This window comes from Microcaecilia unicolor, chromosome 10, assembly GCF_901765095.1.
Source record: "Microcaecilia unicolor chromosome 10, aMicUni1.1, whole genome shotgun sequence".
Lineage (NCBI taxonomy): Eukaryota > Metazoa > Chordata > Amphibia > Gymnophiona > Siphonopidae > Microcaecilia > Microcaecilia unicolor.
In genome coordinates this window covers 32732025-32750563 of record NC_044040.1, presented here as the reverse complement: position 1 = coordinate 32750563, position 18539 = coordinate 32732025, and the positions used below count along the sequence as shown (strand labels likewise).

The 18539-nt window shown below is 44.0% G+C and overlaps 1 protein-coding gene across 5 annotated transcripts in view; it reads right to left on the bottom strand.

Annotated features, from left to right (window-relative positions):
* The window catches only part of CADPS2 (calcium dependent secretion activator 2), a 596794-nt gene that overhangs the window by 255811 nt on the left and 322444 nt on the right, over window positions 1–18539 (bottom strand). For all 5 annotated transcript variants that reach the window (XM_030215887.1, XM_030215888.1, XM_030215889.1 and 2 more), the window contains exons 10-11: window positions 9304–9412; window positions 3956–4159 (exon numbers count right to left, since the gene is read on the bottom strand). In XM_030215887.1, the coding sequence (XP_030071747.1) occupies window positions 3956–4159; window positions 9304–9412 (313 nt within the window). The remainder of the gene's footprint in view (window positions 1–3955; window positions 4160–9303; window positions 9413–18539) is intronic.

The following is an 18539-nucleotide window of genomic DNA, read 5'->3' as shown; positions in this document are numbered from 1 at the left end:
TGTAGATTTGACACTGGCCCCCCCCCCCCCCACTGCCAACCCCTTCAACCCCCTCTCCGGCCGCCAACCATCCCCCGCCGCCGTCGGGTACCTTTGTTGGCAGGGGTCCCCAACCCCCGCCAGCCAAGGTCCTCTTCTCCGGCACGGCCGCATTGCTGATCTGCAGGACGTCAGACCCACAGAAACAGAAGCCTGCCCTTGTAGATCAGCAATGTGGCCACTCCGGAGAAGAGGACCTCGGCTGGCGGGGATTGGGGACCCCCACCAGCAAAGGTACCTGATGGTGGGGGAGGGTTGGCGGCGTCGGGAAGACGGGGTCGAAAGGGTTGGCGCTGGGGGGGTCAAAGGTGGTGGTGGCAGCGGGGAGGTCAAAAATGGTGGGGGGGGGGGGCTAAAATGTGCCCCCTCACCATGGGCTCTGGACCCCCCTCCCGCCGAAGTCTGGCTACGCCCCTACAGCAAGCCAAGAGGGAAAATTCTATAAACAATGCCAAAAATTAGGTGCTGATAAAAATCAGTGCTCAGTGTTTTTCTCCAAGGATGAGCGCGCTTTATAAAATGGCATTGAGCGCCAAATTCCACGCTCAACTTTGGGCACAAGGACTTACACTAGGCTAAAACTTGGTGTAAATCTTGAGTGCAAATTGGGCACGGGTTCCCGCTATTCTGTAGCACCGCTCACCTGTTTTGTAAATGCTCTTGACTCTTAACACACGAGCATGATCAAATTTAGACATCCATTGTTACAGAATAGCATACAGCCAGATCGGCATGCAAATCATAAATGGTCCAAATTAAGTGCTTGTTAATTCCAATAATTAAATCATTGGAGCCTATAAATTATTTTGGGTGCTAATCTGGGATCCGCACCCAATTTTGGGGCACCCAAATTTAGGCATCGTTTATTGAAGTTGGGGATTAACGCATGATTGGTGCATGGTAACAGGCTACTGTACAAACGCATTAAGGGGTTCTGCAGTTAGTTTGCCTGTTACCGCGTGTCAAACTACGCGCTACTGAATTTTTCTCTGAGGGGGCATGGTACGGGCAGAATGTGGGCATGGAAGCACACATTGCACTTAGAGGGTTGGCATGCGGCAATGTCAATCTGGAACTATTGCCGGGCTGCTGCAGGAGCCCGGCAGTAGTTCTCACTCCCAGCGCGCACTATTTCCAGCACTACAAAAATATTTTCTATTTTTGTATCATTGGTGTTTACCCAGCGGTAATCAGGCAGCACCGTATGCTGCTTGGATACCACTGGGTTAGCGCAGGAGCCCTTACCGCCACCTCAATGGGTGGCAGTAAGTGCTCTCCCTCCCCCCCCCCCACTGAAATGGCCGTGCGTTGAGTGGGTCACTTACCACACAGTCATTTCTTGCATTTAAGATCGCCTTTTACCTGCTGCGGTAAAAGGGGGCCTCAGAGCGCGTCAGAAACATGCGCTGATGCTAGCGCAGGCCCCCTTTTACCACAGTTTAGTAAAAGGACTCCAGCGTGCGCTAACTTGCTAATGCAGAGTTAATGCGGGAGTACCCAGTGCCTCCTAAATAGGAGGTGGTAAGTGGTCCCATGCGCTACTGCTTACATAAACCTACGATCTGCAATTAAAAAAAATACAGGGCAGCTCCCGAAAGGTGATGAATTAAATCTGGGCACAGAATGCAGTAATGTTAAATCCACATTTTACCGCACTTTAGTATAAGGGCCTGAGAGTGTTAAAAAAGTTTTACTAGACATTTGAAAATTAGTAGAGTTTTACAATGGGAATCACATACCTTTTCCAGCTGTGGGTAAGCAGGGAATAACAATAAGTGTAATTTAATAACATTTTCCAATGCAGTAACTCCATTTCCAATGAACTGTGAGCTTTTTAGAGTTTTACCTCTTCTTGATTATTTTATCCAATAAATAAGTTATGTTAATTAACTATCACTGAACCATTCTATTTAGATTAGTACTGTACATTAAAATTATTTCCTGCTGCTAACAAAACAAAGACATTACTCTACATTCTTAGCAAACATATTCATTATCCTTGATGTGGAATATTATAAGGTATAGAGAATCAAAGGGTATAGAGAAAGCTTTCCATTATTTATTCAAAACAGCAGAGAGAGACAACTTTGTGTTTATCATCAAACCCACATTAACTCTTAAAGCAGCTACTTGAAATTTATGGGGTAATTCTAAAAAGGAGGTGTCTAGTTTTAGATGGCAAGATCAGCAGAAATGACATCTTTCTAGTTATTAATGCACAGAAATGATGATAGTCATTTACATGAGTAAATGGATGACCTCTTAGATAATACCAATTAAAGCATATTCCAATGTCTTGATGGTTCATAGTTTGCCAGTAGCTGTGTGCAGGAGCAAAGTTTGTATGGGGAATATGGGTATATATGCCTATTATAGAAGACTATAATTTACATGAGCTTTCCCATAGATTTTGACACAGGTATTTATACCAGCAATAGGGCTGGCATAAGTTTTTGCACCTAAATATATGCACATTTTTTGGCCACTTAGACTTGTAATCTCTAAAGGAAGTTAGCAACTACTTTTCATTAAATAACTAGAGAAAAAGGCCCGTTTCTGTTAACAATGAAACGGGCGCTAGCAAGGTTCCATGGCCCCCTCCCTACCTGCCTCTGTGTGTGGTCAGGCATTCCTCCCCGTCGAGTTGCAGTGCCCCCCTACCTGCCTCCCTCCCTGTGCTCCGAGTTCCAGGGCACCCCTCCCTGTGCTCTGAGTTCCAGGGCACCCTTCCCCCCTCCCCTTCGAGTTCCAGGACCCCTGGACCCCTCCCTTCGAGTTCCAGGAACCCTTCCCCCCTGCCGACGACCCTGCCGCCACCGCCAACCCGCCGTCGCCTACCTTTGCTGGTGGGGGACTCCAACCCCTGCCAGCCGAGGTCATCTTCTTCCTGCAAAAGGCTTCCTCCTTCTGAAGTCCTGCATGTTGTACGTGCAGGACGTCAGACTCACAGAATGAAGCCTTGCAGATCAGCTCAGCAAGGCTTCGTTCTGGCGGCGGAAGGGGGGGAATATTGTGGGTGCCTACACAGCGCGTGCTAAAAGATTGTAAGCTCTCTTGAGCAGGGACTGTCCTTCCCCAGGTTTAAACTTGTACAGCGCTGCGTAACCCTGGCAGCGCTATAGAAATGCTAAGTAGTAGTAGTAAAAGCACTAATGAGCCTCTAGCGCAGCTTAGTAAACAGGGCACAAAGTGTTTTTGTGGTATTCTGCCTATTTGCGCACACCAATCCATGCATCACTGATTTAAAAATAAATACTTTTTGGAGGTGGGGGTGCCATGGGCAGAGAATGGGTATGGAGGCATTAACCAGGTAGCGCACGCTAACTGGCTAACATTGGGTTAATGCGGGAGCCCTTAACGCCTTCTAAATAGGAGGTGGTACATGCTCCCGTATGAACTTTTTGCAGGTACTGCGTGCTAATTGGAACATTGGACCTGCAAATAAAAAAAGAAAGCCCTAAAAAGATGACAATGTAAATCTGGGCTTCGCACGCGTTAAAATCCTACTTTATCACGAGATAAGTCCAGGTTTTACTGCACTTTACTAAAAGGGTCCCCGAGTTTACATTTGCAGATATATATTTATAGGTACAACATTCTAATCATCCTGAAATAAGCAACCATTTTTGTTTGACATATACTTTAAAACACACTGAAAACACAACTAATAATAACTGTTCTAATCAGGGGTGTGCTGGTAAATTGTTAACAGGGGGCTCTCTCTCGCCAGCAAAGTAAAAGAGAATTCAGGAGGGGCCCAAGCCCACATTTTGGGATCCATTTGTTAAAGTAGCCATGGAGAACCGGCTCCCAAAATTCTTAAAAACTTAAACGGCTCTCGAGAGCCTGTGAGAGCCTGCTCCAGCACACCACTGGTTCTAATATTCAAAATAAGCATAATATAATAGGCCCTTACAAAGTTGTGAGACATCTATCAGGGTATGTGCTCCTTTAGGGTTCAGCTTCTGTGCTTTGTTTGAAGGGATTGGCTTGTACGATTGGCCTGTTGCTCTGTACATGGCTTGTACCCATAATATTCTATCCTGCTCATCATCACTGGCAAATATAACGGTATCTCCTTCTTTAACAGCATTGAAGAACATTCGACCACCTTGAAAACCTGCAGACATTAGTTAATCAGAGTGCATCACAAAATTACAACTTTATCAGTTAATTAATAGAAAGAAAAATAAACGGAGCAACGTGCCATGCAAATAAATTAATAACCGCCACATCTGTTTGACAGGAAAACTCTAGGGTCAACTTTCGTATTGCTAACTGTTGAAGCATTTGATTAGCATAGCAACCTCATGGTTCCTATCAGAAGATAAAATCTTATTGAAAACAAAAATATCAGCAGGGTTTTCTTCCTAAGGCAGGTCCGAGAAAAAAAAAAAAAAAAAAAAAAAAAATCAAAATTTCAGCTGTGGTGTAAGTTAACTTTCTGTTTGCACCAGACTAAGGGCTAGGGGCGTCTTTTACTAAAGAGCGCTCACATTTTTTAGTGTGCGCTAAAATTGTGGTCACGCTAAACGTTACAGACGCCCTTAGGAATGCATTGGTGTCTCTAACGTTTAGCGTGCGCTAAAAACGTGAGCGCGCCTTAGTAAAAGACGCCCTAGGTTTACTAAGCGGCACTATGGGTGCGTTAGCATTTTTAACATGCGTAAATGGTGTATGCGCTTTAAACGCTAACGCGCTCATAGAAATGTATAGGCGTGTTAGCATTTAACACACCTTAAATTTACAGGCGCGTTAAAAACGCTAATGCGCCTTAGTAAACATACCCCTAAGATAGACTAAGAACATTTGGCAATTCCACTTGATTTAAGGTATTCATCAGGTACATTCCAAAACCTGGTACACAGCATATTTTTATGACCTGTTAGAACAATGTGTCAAGAATACCTAAATGACATCTTGGGGGACCTTTAACTAAGTACATTAAGCACTTAAATTGTGGTTTACTGTGCAGTAGCTGCTAGCACATAACTGCGGTAAGGGTTTTGCAGTATTCTAGTAGTTACCATGCGGTTAAGTGCTTTCTGAGCTAGGGAGTGCAGCAAGGGTGGAGAATGGGCGTGGAAGCATTATCCAGGTAGGACACTGCACTTTCTGCACACTAATCCCCGGATTCTTTATACCGCTTGCAAAATCAGCACACATAGCCGATTTGTGCACGGAACTTAATTGGATAACAAGCCAATTTGCGCAGATAATCAGACGCTAACAAGCAATTGTTGATACTAATGGGCACTAAGTAAGATTTATGCGCATAGTCACTACGCATATTCTATAAAGCAATGTGTGTAAACTGGACCATGCAGATCTCAAAAGGGATTGCATGGCCATGGGAAGGGCATTAGGCGGGTTGTGGACATTCCTAAAATTTATGTGGTGTTATAGAATATGCCTGATCCATGCATAAATTAGTCGTGCAGTTTTACACCAGGTTTTAGTTGGCGTAAATGGCCGCAACTAAATTTAGTCACAGGAATGGGCACTAAGCGTATTCTATAAACCACGCCTAACTTTAGGTGAGGTTTACAGAATAGCACTAAGCGCATTTATTTTTTTTGAAGCAGTGTATAGAATCTAGTCTTAACTGGCTAACATGTAGTTAATGTGAGACCAATTACTGCCTTCTAAATAGGAGGTGATAAGTGCTTCCATGTTAACTGCCGGAAGGTACTGCGTGCTAATGGAAACAAATGCAGGACTAAATAAGAAAATTCTGCTTACACCCCCACTAAGTACCATGTAAAATTTGCAACTACTGTGTAGAAAGGCCCGCATTATGCCACGGTAACCACAAATTTTACCGTGGTTTGTAAAAGGGCCTCTGAATGTCCTGTGAAACCCATTATCAATAGGTCTGTCAGATCTTAGATTGCTTAAGAAGGGAAGCTACACACTAGAGATATGTGAATTCGACAAAAAGTTACTGGAATATACAATTTCATCACAGGGCAAATACATGGACCTTCATATGATTTTCAGAGTTACAGAGTAGCAAGTTCCAAGGAATGCACTAAGTTAACACGATAGCTCACTTAAGTGCCATTTAATAAGATTTGCAATTACCATGCAGTTTAGTGCTGTCCGATTCACGGTTCGAATTGATTTGATTTAGGAAAAACTGGGCTTTCCCCACCTCCCTCCCACCATCACCTAAGCCACCACTGCTGCTGCTTCTTTAGAGCAGCAGAAGTGGTACTGGCAAAAGAAGCTAAACTCACCACGGAGCCAGACTCTGTACTGGAGCAGGTTACTGGCTCTTCCCCAGAACAGGAAGTGGGACATCCAAGGAGGCAAGGCTGGCAGCCACACCAATAGAGTGTCCAGCCCCGTGGCAAGTTTAGCTTCTTTTGCCACCACCGCTGGTCATCTAAGAGAAGCAACAGCATCAGGGGTATCAGAGCGGCGGGGGAGGGACAGAGGCTGGACAGAAGAAGTGGGGAGAGACAGAGGACAATGGCTGGATGGAAAGGGGGCAGAGGAGGGAACAGTGGATGGAAGGGGGAGGGAAGGAGAGCAGATGCTAAATGGACAGGGAGAGAGGAGGGCAGACACTGGATGGAAGAGGGAGAGAAGGAGAGCAGATGGATGGCAGGAGAAGGGATGAGGAGAGCAGATACTGGATGGAAGGGGAAGTGGAGGGCAGAGGCTGGATGCAAAGGGGGCAAAAAGGACGGCAGATACTAGACTGAAGGGGAGAAAAGGAAAGCAGACACTGGATGGAAGGGGGAGAGAAGAAGAGCACATCAGCGATGGAAAGAGGAGAAAGGAGGAGGACAGATGCCGAATAGAAGAGGGAGATGGAAGAGGGAGTGGACACTGGAGGGAAGGAGAGGCGAGAACAAGAGAAAAGGAAGGGACATGCTGGTCTTGGGGGAGGAAGGATAAAAGGGGAGAGGAGAGAAGGGATAGGAGAGGAGGAATAAGAGAAGAACAACAACATGAAGGGATACATAGATGCGATGCAGGACATGAGGAGGGGGGGGGGTAGGGACACAGAGGGGTGCTGCTGGACAGGGTAAAAATAAAGATACAGAGAGGGGAGATGCTCAAAAAGGCAGGAAGATATGGGCAGGGACAAAGAGGGAAGATGAATGACAGACATGGACAGAGAAGAAATGCCAAATGGACCAGGAAACCCTGGCAAAAGTGTTAAGAGGACGCGGAACCCAGAGACTGGGACCAACACAATTATAAGAATTAATAGACCAGATGACAGAGGTAGAAAAATGAAATTTGTTTTTTTATTTATTGACAGTTGCCTTAAAGAACTGAATCAAACCAAAAACTATTTGGCCGAATCGGACAGCATTAGTGTACTGTTCTATGTTAACTGTTGATGGCATGCCCACAAGAGAGAACACAGAAGCAATATACTTATGTCTCAATTGCATGGCAGACAGCACAGATGCACTTAATACCAACTACTGAGTTAAGTGAACTACGTTATGTGATCTACATTATCTCCTGCATTAATAAGTAAGCTACTGTATATCAACTACACAGTGCAGTCCATGCCCAATCTATGTTATCCCCGGAATTCTATAAAACTTACTAAAAACTGTGTGCGCAAATTTGCACACGCAGTTTAATTGAATAACAAGCCAATTAATGTCGATAATTGAGATAAGCAATTATTAGTGCTAATTGAATTAAAATTTACGTGCGTAACTTTTACACACAGGTTCAAAAAGGAGGTGTGACCCTGAAAGGGTCGGGGCAGATCAGGAACATTTCTTTAATTTATGTGCATTGTTACAGAATAAAGGGTATCCATGCCTAATTTAGATGCGGGGATTTACACCAAGGTGTTGTTGATTTAAATGGACACGCCTAACTGTAGTTGCGGTTCCTGGCACAACACACTATTCTATAAACGGCAGCTAACTTTAAGCTCCGTTTATAGAATAGCGAGCGCTGTGCTATTTTTTTGGCGCCAATTTTTAGGTGCCATTTATAGAATTTAGTCCTAATGAAGGAATACTAAATGTCAAGCCATCCCAATGACTGTTAACATGGTCGGGCACTAATTCCCACTTTAACCCCTAATTCTATACATAGTGCTCAAAATTGCACATGCAAGCCTGAGCACACACCCAAATTGTGCGCAAAATTTAATTTTTTAACGAGTCAATTAATGCAGATGAATGAATGCTATCAAATTACTGGCACTAACTGGCACTAATTGGAATTTCTGCGTGAGAGTTGGACCTGGAGGCGAGAAAAGGAAGATATTAAGTTTTTAATCAGTGGTATAGCCTCAGGGGAGGGGAGGGGGCTTGGAGAACAGGCCCCTCCCCACTTGGGCTCCTGTCCACTCCAAAGCTGCAGTACCTGTTCAATGACTGGATGCCGAAGCCAGGCCCCTGCCTGAGCCACACCTTTCCTCCTCGTACAGCCTCAGGAGCAAGGAAGTCAGTGGGGTGCCTCCAGCCAGTAATGCTTGCACTCCCCAAGCATGCTCAGTTTGTGCATGAACTAAGCATGCTCAGGAAGTGCGGGCATCGGTGGCTAGAGGCACCCAGCTAACTTCCTTGCTCCTAAGGCAGCACAAGGAGGAAGGGGCCGCTTTAGGAATGGATTTCTTCGACTGGCGGGGCTTCAGCATCCGCAACCCTACCAGCAAAGGTATGATATCTAATATGGCAGGGGGAGGGGAGGAATACAAACCCCCCCCCCCCCAGTATATCCCTGTGCCCCCTTCCCCTCCTGTGCCCCCCTAATAGACTATTGGCTATGCCCTGCCTTTAACTGCACGATTAATTGCAATTAAACATTTTCTTTTTCCAAGGTGAATTACATTAAAGTATATGTTTTTTCTTGTCCCCGGTGAGCTCATAATCTAAGGGCACTGTTTACTAAGCAGCGTTGTAGGCCCATTAACATTTTTAACGTGAGTTAACAATGTACGCACATTAACCATGTACGTGCCTACAATATCCCTTATAGGCACATGGTTGGCGCGCTAAAAACACTAACGCACCTTAGTAAACAGGGCCCTAAGTTAGTACCTAAGTTGTGCATATATGAGGGACAATTACCTATGTCCTGCCATGCTCCTCCCACATGTAGGACCTCTTGTATTTATATACTTGATTACTTACAAGTGCCCTACCAGAACAGCACTTAGAGCTCTTACATGTGTAAGTGCTAATTACCCCGCATTAACATGCACAAGGGGTGCAAAACTGCAGGAGCTCAGTAATAGAATTGCCCTTTATAATCACACTTTTATGGGTGTTTTACCTGGCTGAGGATCGGTATAATCCACAGTATATCCTTCAAGTTGCATCAGCTCCTGTGGCTCAGATTTCTTTTCTCTGTAACTGCACATCGCAAAGGTATACTGGCTTACCTACACAAGGAGACAGATTTGGAAATAGGAAACTGGTATTTTACAACCTGACTTATTTTAGAAAAAGACAAGAAAACGCATCAGTGCTAACAAGAACAGAATATTTGCTCATTTACAATCAGTAAGCTACCTTGAATGAACCTAGAGACTGGGGAGGGAGTACATACAAGTATTTAAATAAAATTGAACACTATGGACAAGTGATATTTTGAATTTATTACTAAGTAGTCACACCCTCAAAGGATTCTGTATTTTACCAAATTTTCCATCTTAAGTAGTTTATTCAGAAAATAAAAAGATTATTCTTCCATTAATTTCTATGAATTAGGTCACTTATACAGAAATGTGTACTAACAAGATTTAGTCAGCTCACGGAGAACCATGACTGGAATATAATTGTACCTGGCTAGAATCTACTCAGGAAGAACAGGGTAGGAAAAAAGGGGGAGGAGTGGCATTATATGTTAACAGTAATATTAATGTGACAGAACTGAAGGACGAATGGCATAAGGAAGAAGCGTCGTGGGTTAAACTGGAAAGGGGAAAAGAAAAATATATTTACATTGGTGTAATATACAGGTCACTTTCACAGTCAGAAGAACTGGACTGCGACTTAATAGAAGACATCCACAAGCTAGCTAGGAAAGGGGAAGTACTACTAATAGGTGATTTTGGATGCTGGACGTCGATTGTGGCGTCCCTGCTGTGGGATCATCTAGAAGCAGAGGGATCTCGGACTCTCTACAGGAAGAATTGTTTCAGCAGTGGGTGATGGAACTGACACGGGGTGGAGCTATTCTAGACCTGGTGCTTACAAATGGGGACAATGTTTCTGATTTTACTGTGGGAGATCATTTGGCATTAAGTGATCACCGAATGGTGTGGTTCAATACTAAGAGAAAGAAGGAGAGGGCTTATTTGAGATTGAAGGTCCTAGATTTCAAAACAACTAACTTTGCTGAGATGGAGGAATTTCTCAAAGAAGAGTTAGTTGGATGGGAACAGCTGAAGGAAGAACAGCAGTGGCTGAATCTGAAAGGAGCCAACTTAAAGGCGACAAACCTTTATGTTAGTAAACTACATAAAACTAAGAGGAAAAGAAGACCGCTCTGGTTCTTGAACGTAGTAGCTGAAAAGGTAAGGGAAAGAAAATTAGCCTTCATACGTTACAAGAGGACTCAGAAAGAGGAAGACAGGCAGAGTTACCTGGAAAAGCTAACAGACGCAGGAAATGTGTCAGGAAAGTGAAGAGGTAAATGGAAGAAAAGATAGCCGACATAGTAAAATTGGGGGGAAAATTATTTTTCAGATATATAAGTGACAGGAGGAAGTGCCACAATAGCATTGTGAGGCTCAAAGCGGAGTGGGAGGAGGGTGAATGTTGTCCTTCTGCACTAGAGCGGAAGTAAGAAGGAGGTTGGGAATTACAGACCTGTCAGTCTGACCTCTCTGATGAGTAAACTAATGGAAATGTTTCTAAAGCGGAGGATTGTAAGGTTTCTCAAATTGAATGGCCTGCAGGACCCGAGGCAGCATGGCTTCACTAGAGGCAGGTTGTGTCAGATGAATCTGATTGGCTTCTTTGACTGGGTGACCAAACAATTGGATGCGGGAGGGGCGCTTGATGTGGTGTACTTGGATTTTAGCAAAGCCTTTGACACGGTTCCGCACAGACGACTGATTAATAAACTGAATGCCCTCGGCAAGGGATCTAAAGTGACTGACTCGGTCAAAAAGTGGTTAAATGGGAGGAGTCAGAGGGAAGTGGTAAATGGAGCTTGCTCTGAGGAAAGGGATGTTATTAGTGGTGTATCACAGGGATCGGTTCTAGGGCCAGCTCTTTTTAACATCTTTGTGAGTGATATTGTGGAAGGGCTGTCTAGTAAGGTTAGTCTCTTTGCTGAGGGAGTGGATGGCATAAAGAAGGATCTAGTGAAGCTTGAATGGTCCACAAATTGACAACTTAAGATTTAATGCTAAGAAATGCAGGGTCATGCACTTGGGTTACAAGAATCCAAGAGCACAATACAATATAGGGGGTGAAGTGCTCCTGTTTGCAAACAAAGAGCAGGACTTGAGGGTAATTGTGTCTGATGACCTTAAGGTGGCCAAACAGGTAGAAAAGGCGATGTTCAAAGCCAGAAGCATGCTTGGGTGCATAAGGAGAGGGATGACCAGCAGGAAAAAAAAGAGGTAATAATGCCCTTTTATAAGTCTCTGGTGAAGCCCCACTTAAGAGTACTGCATGCAATTCTGGAGACCGCACCTACAGAAAGATTAAAAAAAGGATGGAGTCGGTCCAGAGGGCGGCTACCAAATTGGTAAGTGGTCTTGGTCATAAAACATACAGAGATAGGCTCATGAACCTCAACATGTATACGCTGGAAGAGAGGCGGGAGAGACGAGATATGATAGAGACATTTAAATATCTCAGTGGCATTAATGTACAGGAGGTGAGCCTTTTTCAAATGAAGGGAAACTCTGGAATGAAAGGGCACAGGATGAAGTTAAAATGAAATCGACTTAGGAAGAACCCAAGAAAATACTCTTTCACAGAAAGGGTGGTGGATACGTGGAATGGCCTCCCAGTGGAAGTTGTGGATACGAATACTGTGCTAGAATTTAAGAAAGCAAGAGACAGGCACGTGGGATCCATTAGGAAAAGGAGGGAGTTGGTGGTTACTGTGGAAGGGCAGACTGGATGGGCCATTTGGCCTTTATCTGCCATCATGCTTCTATGTTTCTATAAAATAGGTCACTATATGCAAAGAGGGTGTACTCTTACTAAAAGACTGTGCATTATGTATGCATGCACAGTGGTATGCAGATGAGCAATAGGTCACACGTGCAATAGTTCATGCACGCACAATGAATATCATCTTTGCATACAGTGCAAACTCTCTCAAAAGAATGCACACTATTAGTAACAAATGATAAAAATGCAAATTTTTATATTTTTTTCTGCACATTTTCAAGTCTTCATTTATTTTGATATACCGCAACGTAAGTATGCTTTCTGAGTAGTTTACAATAGTTTAAATTTAATACAAACAGCAGGAAAAGGAACTACAATAATTACAGGATGGGGAAAGAGGAAGGGAGGGGTAGGCGATGCCTCACTACTACTACTACTATTTAGCATTTCTATAGCGCTACAAGGCATACGCAGCGCTGCACAAACATAGAAGAAAGACAGTCCCTGCTCAAAGAGCTTACAATCTAATAGACAAAAAATAAAGTAAGCAAATCAAATCAATTAATGTGTACAGGAAGGAGGAGAGGAGGGTAGGTGGAGGCTCAGTCCACCAATAAGAGCCAACCTCATCAGTGATGTCACAATGGCTTGATTGCCTGATACTTGGCTCACTTCTGATATTGTGATGTCATAAGGGAAAGGGGGAAAGGGAAATGGGACTTGATATACCGTCTTTCTGAGGTTTTTGCAACTACATTCAAAGCGGTTTACATATATTCAGGTATTATTTTGTACCAGGGGCAATGGAGGGTTTAGTGACTTACCCAGAGTCACAAGGAGCTCCACTGCACTAACCAATAGGCTACTCCTCTACTACTACTACTATTTAGCATTTCTATAGCGCTACAAGGCGTACGCAGCGCTGCACAAACATAGAAGAAAGACAGTCCCTGCTCAAAGAGCTTACAATCTAATAGACAAAAAATAAATAAAGTAAGCAAATCAAATCAATTAATGTGAACAGGAAGGAAGAGAGGAGGGTAGGTGGAGGCGAGTGGTTACGAGCCAAAAGCAATGTTAAAGAGGTGGGCTTTCAGTCTAGATTTAAAGGTGGCCAAGGATGGGGCAAGACGTAGGGGCTCAGGAAGTTTATTCCAGGCGTAGGGTGCAGCGAGACAGAAGGCGCGAAGTCTGGAGTTGGCAGTAGTGGAGAAGGGAACAGATAAGAAGGATTTATCCTTGGAGCAGAGACTCGGCCTACAGCTTCCACACCAACTGACTCCAGTAATGGCTCATTAAGGGTCCCTTTTACAAAATGACAATTAAAAAAAATATATTAAAATGGCACAATGTAGGGTAGAAATAAGAGATAAAAATAAAAGACAGATGGTCTTATATTAATAAGTTATCATTTGCCATGCAATGAAACACAGAAACATAGAACATGTCAGGTGAGAATGACTGTGAGGCCCATCGAGCCTGTTCATTTTCCCTTTCTTTTGCAATATCACAACTTCATCTTCTATTTTATCATCACTTCACTTACAACTAAGGATCTCCTGTTCTTTTTCAATACTGTTAGAACGCACCAGTTTTTTTTTTTTAAAGTAGGAAACCTAGGGCAAAATTGAGATTTCAAATTGTTTTGTTCAAGGATTGTTATCATATTTAAAGTGTTGCCCAGACCACACCAAATTTACACTTAAAACAAAATATCACACCATTTCATACTGAGCTTCTTTTAATATCGCTATACATTTGGAAAATGTGTAAATGATTGCACCCCCTCATCCCCCAAAACTCAGCTTGCACAATTCTGAAAAGGTCTTAATGTACACCTAGAGGGGCATAATCGAACGGGGCGCCCATCTCTAAGGACGGCTCCGTAAATGGGTGGGACAACCCGTATTATCGAAACAAGATGGGTGTCCGTCTTTCGTTTCGATAATATGGTTGGGGCCGGCCAAATCTCAACATTTAGGTCGACCTAAATGTTGAGATCGCCGACCTTAAAGATGGGCAGCCTCGGTTTTCGCCTATAATGCAAACCGAGGACGCCCATCTCGAAAATGACCAAATTCAAGGCTTTTGGTCGTGGCAGGAGCTAGCATTCGTAGGGCACTGGTCCCCCTCACATGGCAGGACACCAACCAAACACCCTAGGGGGCACTGCAATAGACATCACAAATTGCTCCCAGCTGCATAGCTCCCTTACCTTGTGTGCTGAGCCCCACAAAAACCCATGACCCACAACTCTACACCACTACCATAGCCCTTAGGGATGAAGGGGGGCACCTACATGTGGGTACAATGGGTTTCGGGTGGGTTTTGGAGGGCTCCCATTTACCACCACAAGTGTAACAGGTAGTGGGGGGAATGGGCCTGGGTCCACCTGTCTGAAGTGCACTGCACCCACTAAAACTGCTCCAGGGACCTGCATACTGCTGTCAGGGAGCTGGGTATGACATTTGAGGCTGGCATAGAGGCTGGCAAGAAATGTTTTTTAAATTGTTTTTTTGGGGTGGGAGGGGGTTGGTGACCACTGGGGGAGTAAGGGGAGGTCATTTCCGAATTCTTCCGGTGGTCATCTGGTCAGTTCGGGCACCTTTTCGAGGCTTGGTCGTGAAACAAAAGGGACCAAGTAAAGTCAGCCAAATGCTCGTCAGGGACGCCCTTCTTTTTTCCATTATCGGCCGAGGACGGCCATCTCTTAACCACACCCCCGCCCCGCCTTCGGTACACTGGTGACACGCCCCCTTGAACTTTGGGCGTCCCCACAACAGAAAGTAGTTGAAGGCGGCCAAAATCAGCTTTCGATTATGCCGATTTGGTCGGCCCTGAGAGGACGACGCCCATCTCCCGATTTGTGTCGGAAGATGGGCGCCCTTCTCTTTCGAAAATGAGCTGGCTGGTTACCTCTGAAATAAGTGGGAGTGATGCTAACCAAAGGATACTACCTTTAGGAATAACGAAAATTTACCTCACAATCTATTTCTGAAATGAGCGCAAGCAGCACCTGGTTTTCCACAAATTGTGCATGCTGTTATATTGACAACTAGGATGAAACAAACGCAAAAGATGTCACCTTATAGTAACATAGTAAGAAAGATGCCATATTAGCTTTAACATGACGAGAAAATACATGTTAATATGAATATTTCTAACAAATTTTAAGTCGTCTTAATTCAGGCATTATGTTTATTTTGTTCCTTTAGAGCAATGGTCTTCACTACTCTTGGGGGCCACTTTGGAAAAAAATGAGCTAAGAGCCATCAAATACCTTCCCACAACATTTCTGACTGCTGTATGTCAATGACATCTACCCTACCAGCCCACCTTCAACCTTTTCATTCGGGGTATCCTCAAGTAGCTGGGCCTTTAATACATTCTCTTCTTCTATTAAGAAACTCCTTGTCCTTCAAGCATGTGGCTCTTCCTCCATACATTTCCCTTTTTCTATTGTGAGCTTGGGTAGAAAGTCAGAGAAAAGAAAAAAAATCAGCATGACGATGGGGGCCGCCCCAGAAGTCTCTAGGGGCCACCACTGGCCCCCGGGCCTTGCACTGAAGAACACTGCTTTAGATAAACAGCTGTCATTATTTAAAGAGAGCTATTTTCAGTAGTACTCCTAAGTGAGCACACAGGGGCTCTTTTATTAAGCTGCAGTAAAAAGTAGCCTTACAATGCTTTTACGTGGGTCTTTCCTGCCTACTAAGGCCATTTTTACTACAGCCTTAAAAATGGCTTTTTTTTGTATTAAAGGCCACAGCAGCAGCAGCAGCAGACAGACCAAGAGGGTGATGACCCCCTTCCCCACAGAGCTGACCAGGGACCACACCAGCTGGGGATCTGCCCCAGACAAAGACTCATACAGAACAATTTCCAGTAAAGGTCAGCAAAGTATTTATTTGTGCTCACAATATCTTATTCTAACCCCCCCCCCCCAACTCCCCCCTCCCAAACATACCCCCACCCCTTCAACAATCCCCTCAGAACACATAACCTACTCCCCCCCACCCCGCACACAGACACCCCACCCTTCCCCAGCACAGACAACTCCCTTCCCCCATGACAACCACACATCCTCCCCCTGTAGCACACACCACCACAGCATGGTATTTGCCTCACAGCCCTATCTTTCCCTCTTCCTAGCTGCTAGGGATGGTCCAGGCCTTGAGAAGCAAAAGCAGTGTCCGACTCCTCCCCTGTGGGGCTACCACTGCCCTCAGAAGTGTCAAGAGCTACAGCTGCTTCTGCTGCCCCATGAAAAAATTGAGCCGCCTGACTGGTGCTGCGCCCAGCACCAGGCAAGGCAGTGTACTAGCCCCAGAGAGCCCTGGCTGTAAGGTAGACCCACTGGCCTGGGGTTCTGTGAGTCCCATCCACGCCTGCTTGGATGCTGGTTGCCTGGCCAGAGCTGAGGAGGTTGCTGTAAAGATGGCCTAGGAGATGTGGGCACTGGTGACACTTGCGGCTGGGTGTGGAGGATGCTGCTTCTGGAATGCTGGCCTCATCCTGGGAGGGTCAGGTGCCTGCTGGGTTGGCAACATGCTGGACAAGGTCTCTGTGTAATCATGCAGATCTCACAGATTAGTGACTCTTGCAGTAAACTAAGGAGATTTAGGTGCCTTGATGCCACATGGTGAGAGCCTATTCTATAATGGCATCTGGACGCGCAATGGAAACTTAAACGTATAAGACCTTACTTTCCGAGGGATATATTCCGTAACTTGACACAATCAATGGTATTGAGCCACACAGATTATTGCAATGGAATATATGCGGGTTGTAAAGTACAGCTTATGAAAAAACTCCAGTCAGCCCAAAACACAGCTGCCAGACTGATATTCAACAAAAAAAGATTTGATAGCACTAAACCTCTTCGATTGAAACTACACTGTCTCCCTATCAAGGACCGCATCACTTTCAAAATTTGCTCTCTAGTCCACAAGATAATCTACGGTGATGCCCCAGGATATATGATTGATTTAATAGATCTTCCAACCAGAAACAGAATCAGTTCATCACGTACTTATCTGAACCTTCACTATCCAAGCTGCATTGGACTCAGACACAAATCAACCTATGCATCCAATTTTTCTTACTTAAGTACGCAAATGTGGAATGCATTACCGAAGAGTTTGAAAACGACACATAACCATCAAAACTTCAAGCGAACTTTAAAGACCTATATCTGTTTTGCAAGGCCTACCCTACTGATTCTACTTAAATGGCTCAACTCAGCAATGCATCTATACATACATTGCAATGAATATATTATTTCTTATTTCCTTGTCCCTTATTGTATCCATTTACCCCTACCTTGCCTGATCCTTTTTCTAATTGTATTTGTTTAAAACCTGCCGTACTTGGCGTCCACCATTACGGTATTTTGTAAGCCACATTGAGCCTGCTAATATGTGGGAAAATGTGGGATACAAATGTTACAAATAAATAAATTATAGAGTACTAGCATAACCCAGTAGTGGGTTACCTAAAATCTAGGCACCTGCAGTTACATCAGCAATAGAGTTGGTGCAACTGGTATCAGTGCTTCTTATGCTTTCATCTACTGAAATTATCCACAAGCTCAACAGTTGTTCAAGGCAAGAGAGACAATCCAAGAAGTATCTTTGGATTCTACACTTTAGATGCTTTACAATATGTTTTTACTTTAATTTAAAAACAGTTGTACAAATTGTTCCTTGAAACCCTGGATGGAAGAGTCCAACTGTAATTACTCTGTGACTGGCACTATTGACAGGCGTTAAGAGGCTAGGGGTGTTGGCAGGCAACCCAGCTGAATGCCCCTTGTGCTCTCAAATTGTTAAAAACACATAACTTCCCAGGCTGTCTTCTTGCCAGACTCAGTGCATGCCATGCAGAGTGATAGAATCATGCTACGTCCATAGAAAGATAAACTAATAAATATAATGAACATGAGGTGAATTTCCTTCCAGCCTGGATGATTTCTAGCGCCAATAAAAAGCCATTTTATGAAAATGATGATTAACTGCACTGCAGGAGGTGAGAAGAACATTACCCAAGGAATAAAGGTTTTAAAAAGGTAACTTTTCTATTACTATTGCAAAGGGATTAACTTTAAAGTTTTCACGTTAGTGTAGGCTCCTATAAGTTTATTATGCTTGATATGATTTTGAGTTGACATGTACAGATTCTCTATTTAACAATCATCTTCCTTAATGAAAGGACAAACTAAAGTACCATGAAATATCTTGGTACACCAGGTAACACTTCAACCTTCCAGAGAAGAAAATTGAGAAGTGTTAATTCTCCTGAAATGCTTGAATTTCAACTTCAAAGGACAGTCTATTCAAAGTTCTTATCTTCTGGCTACTTTATACTCCACAACTAATACTGATCAATAAATTAAAGACTTGAAATTTGCCTTCCAACATAAAAAGCTGACTT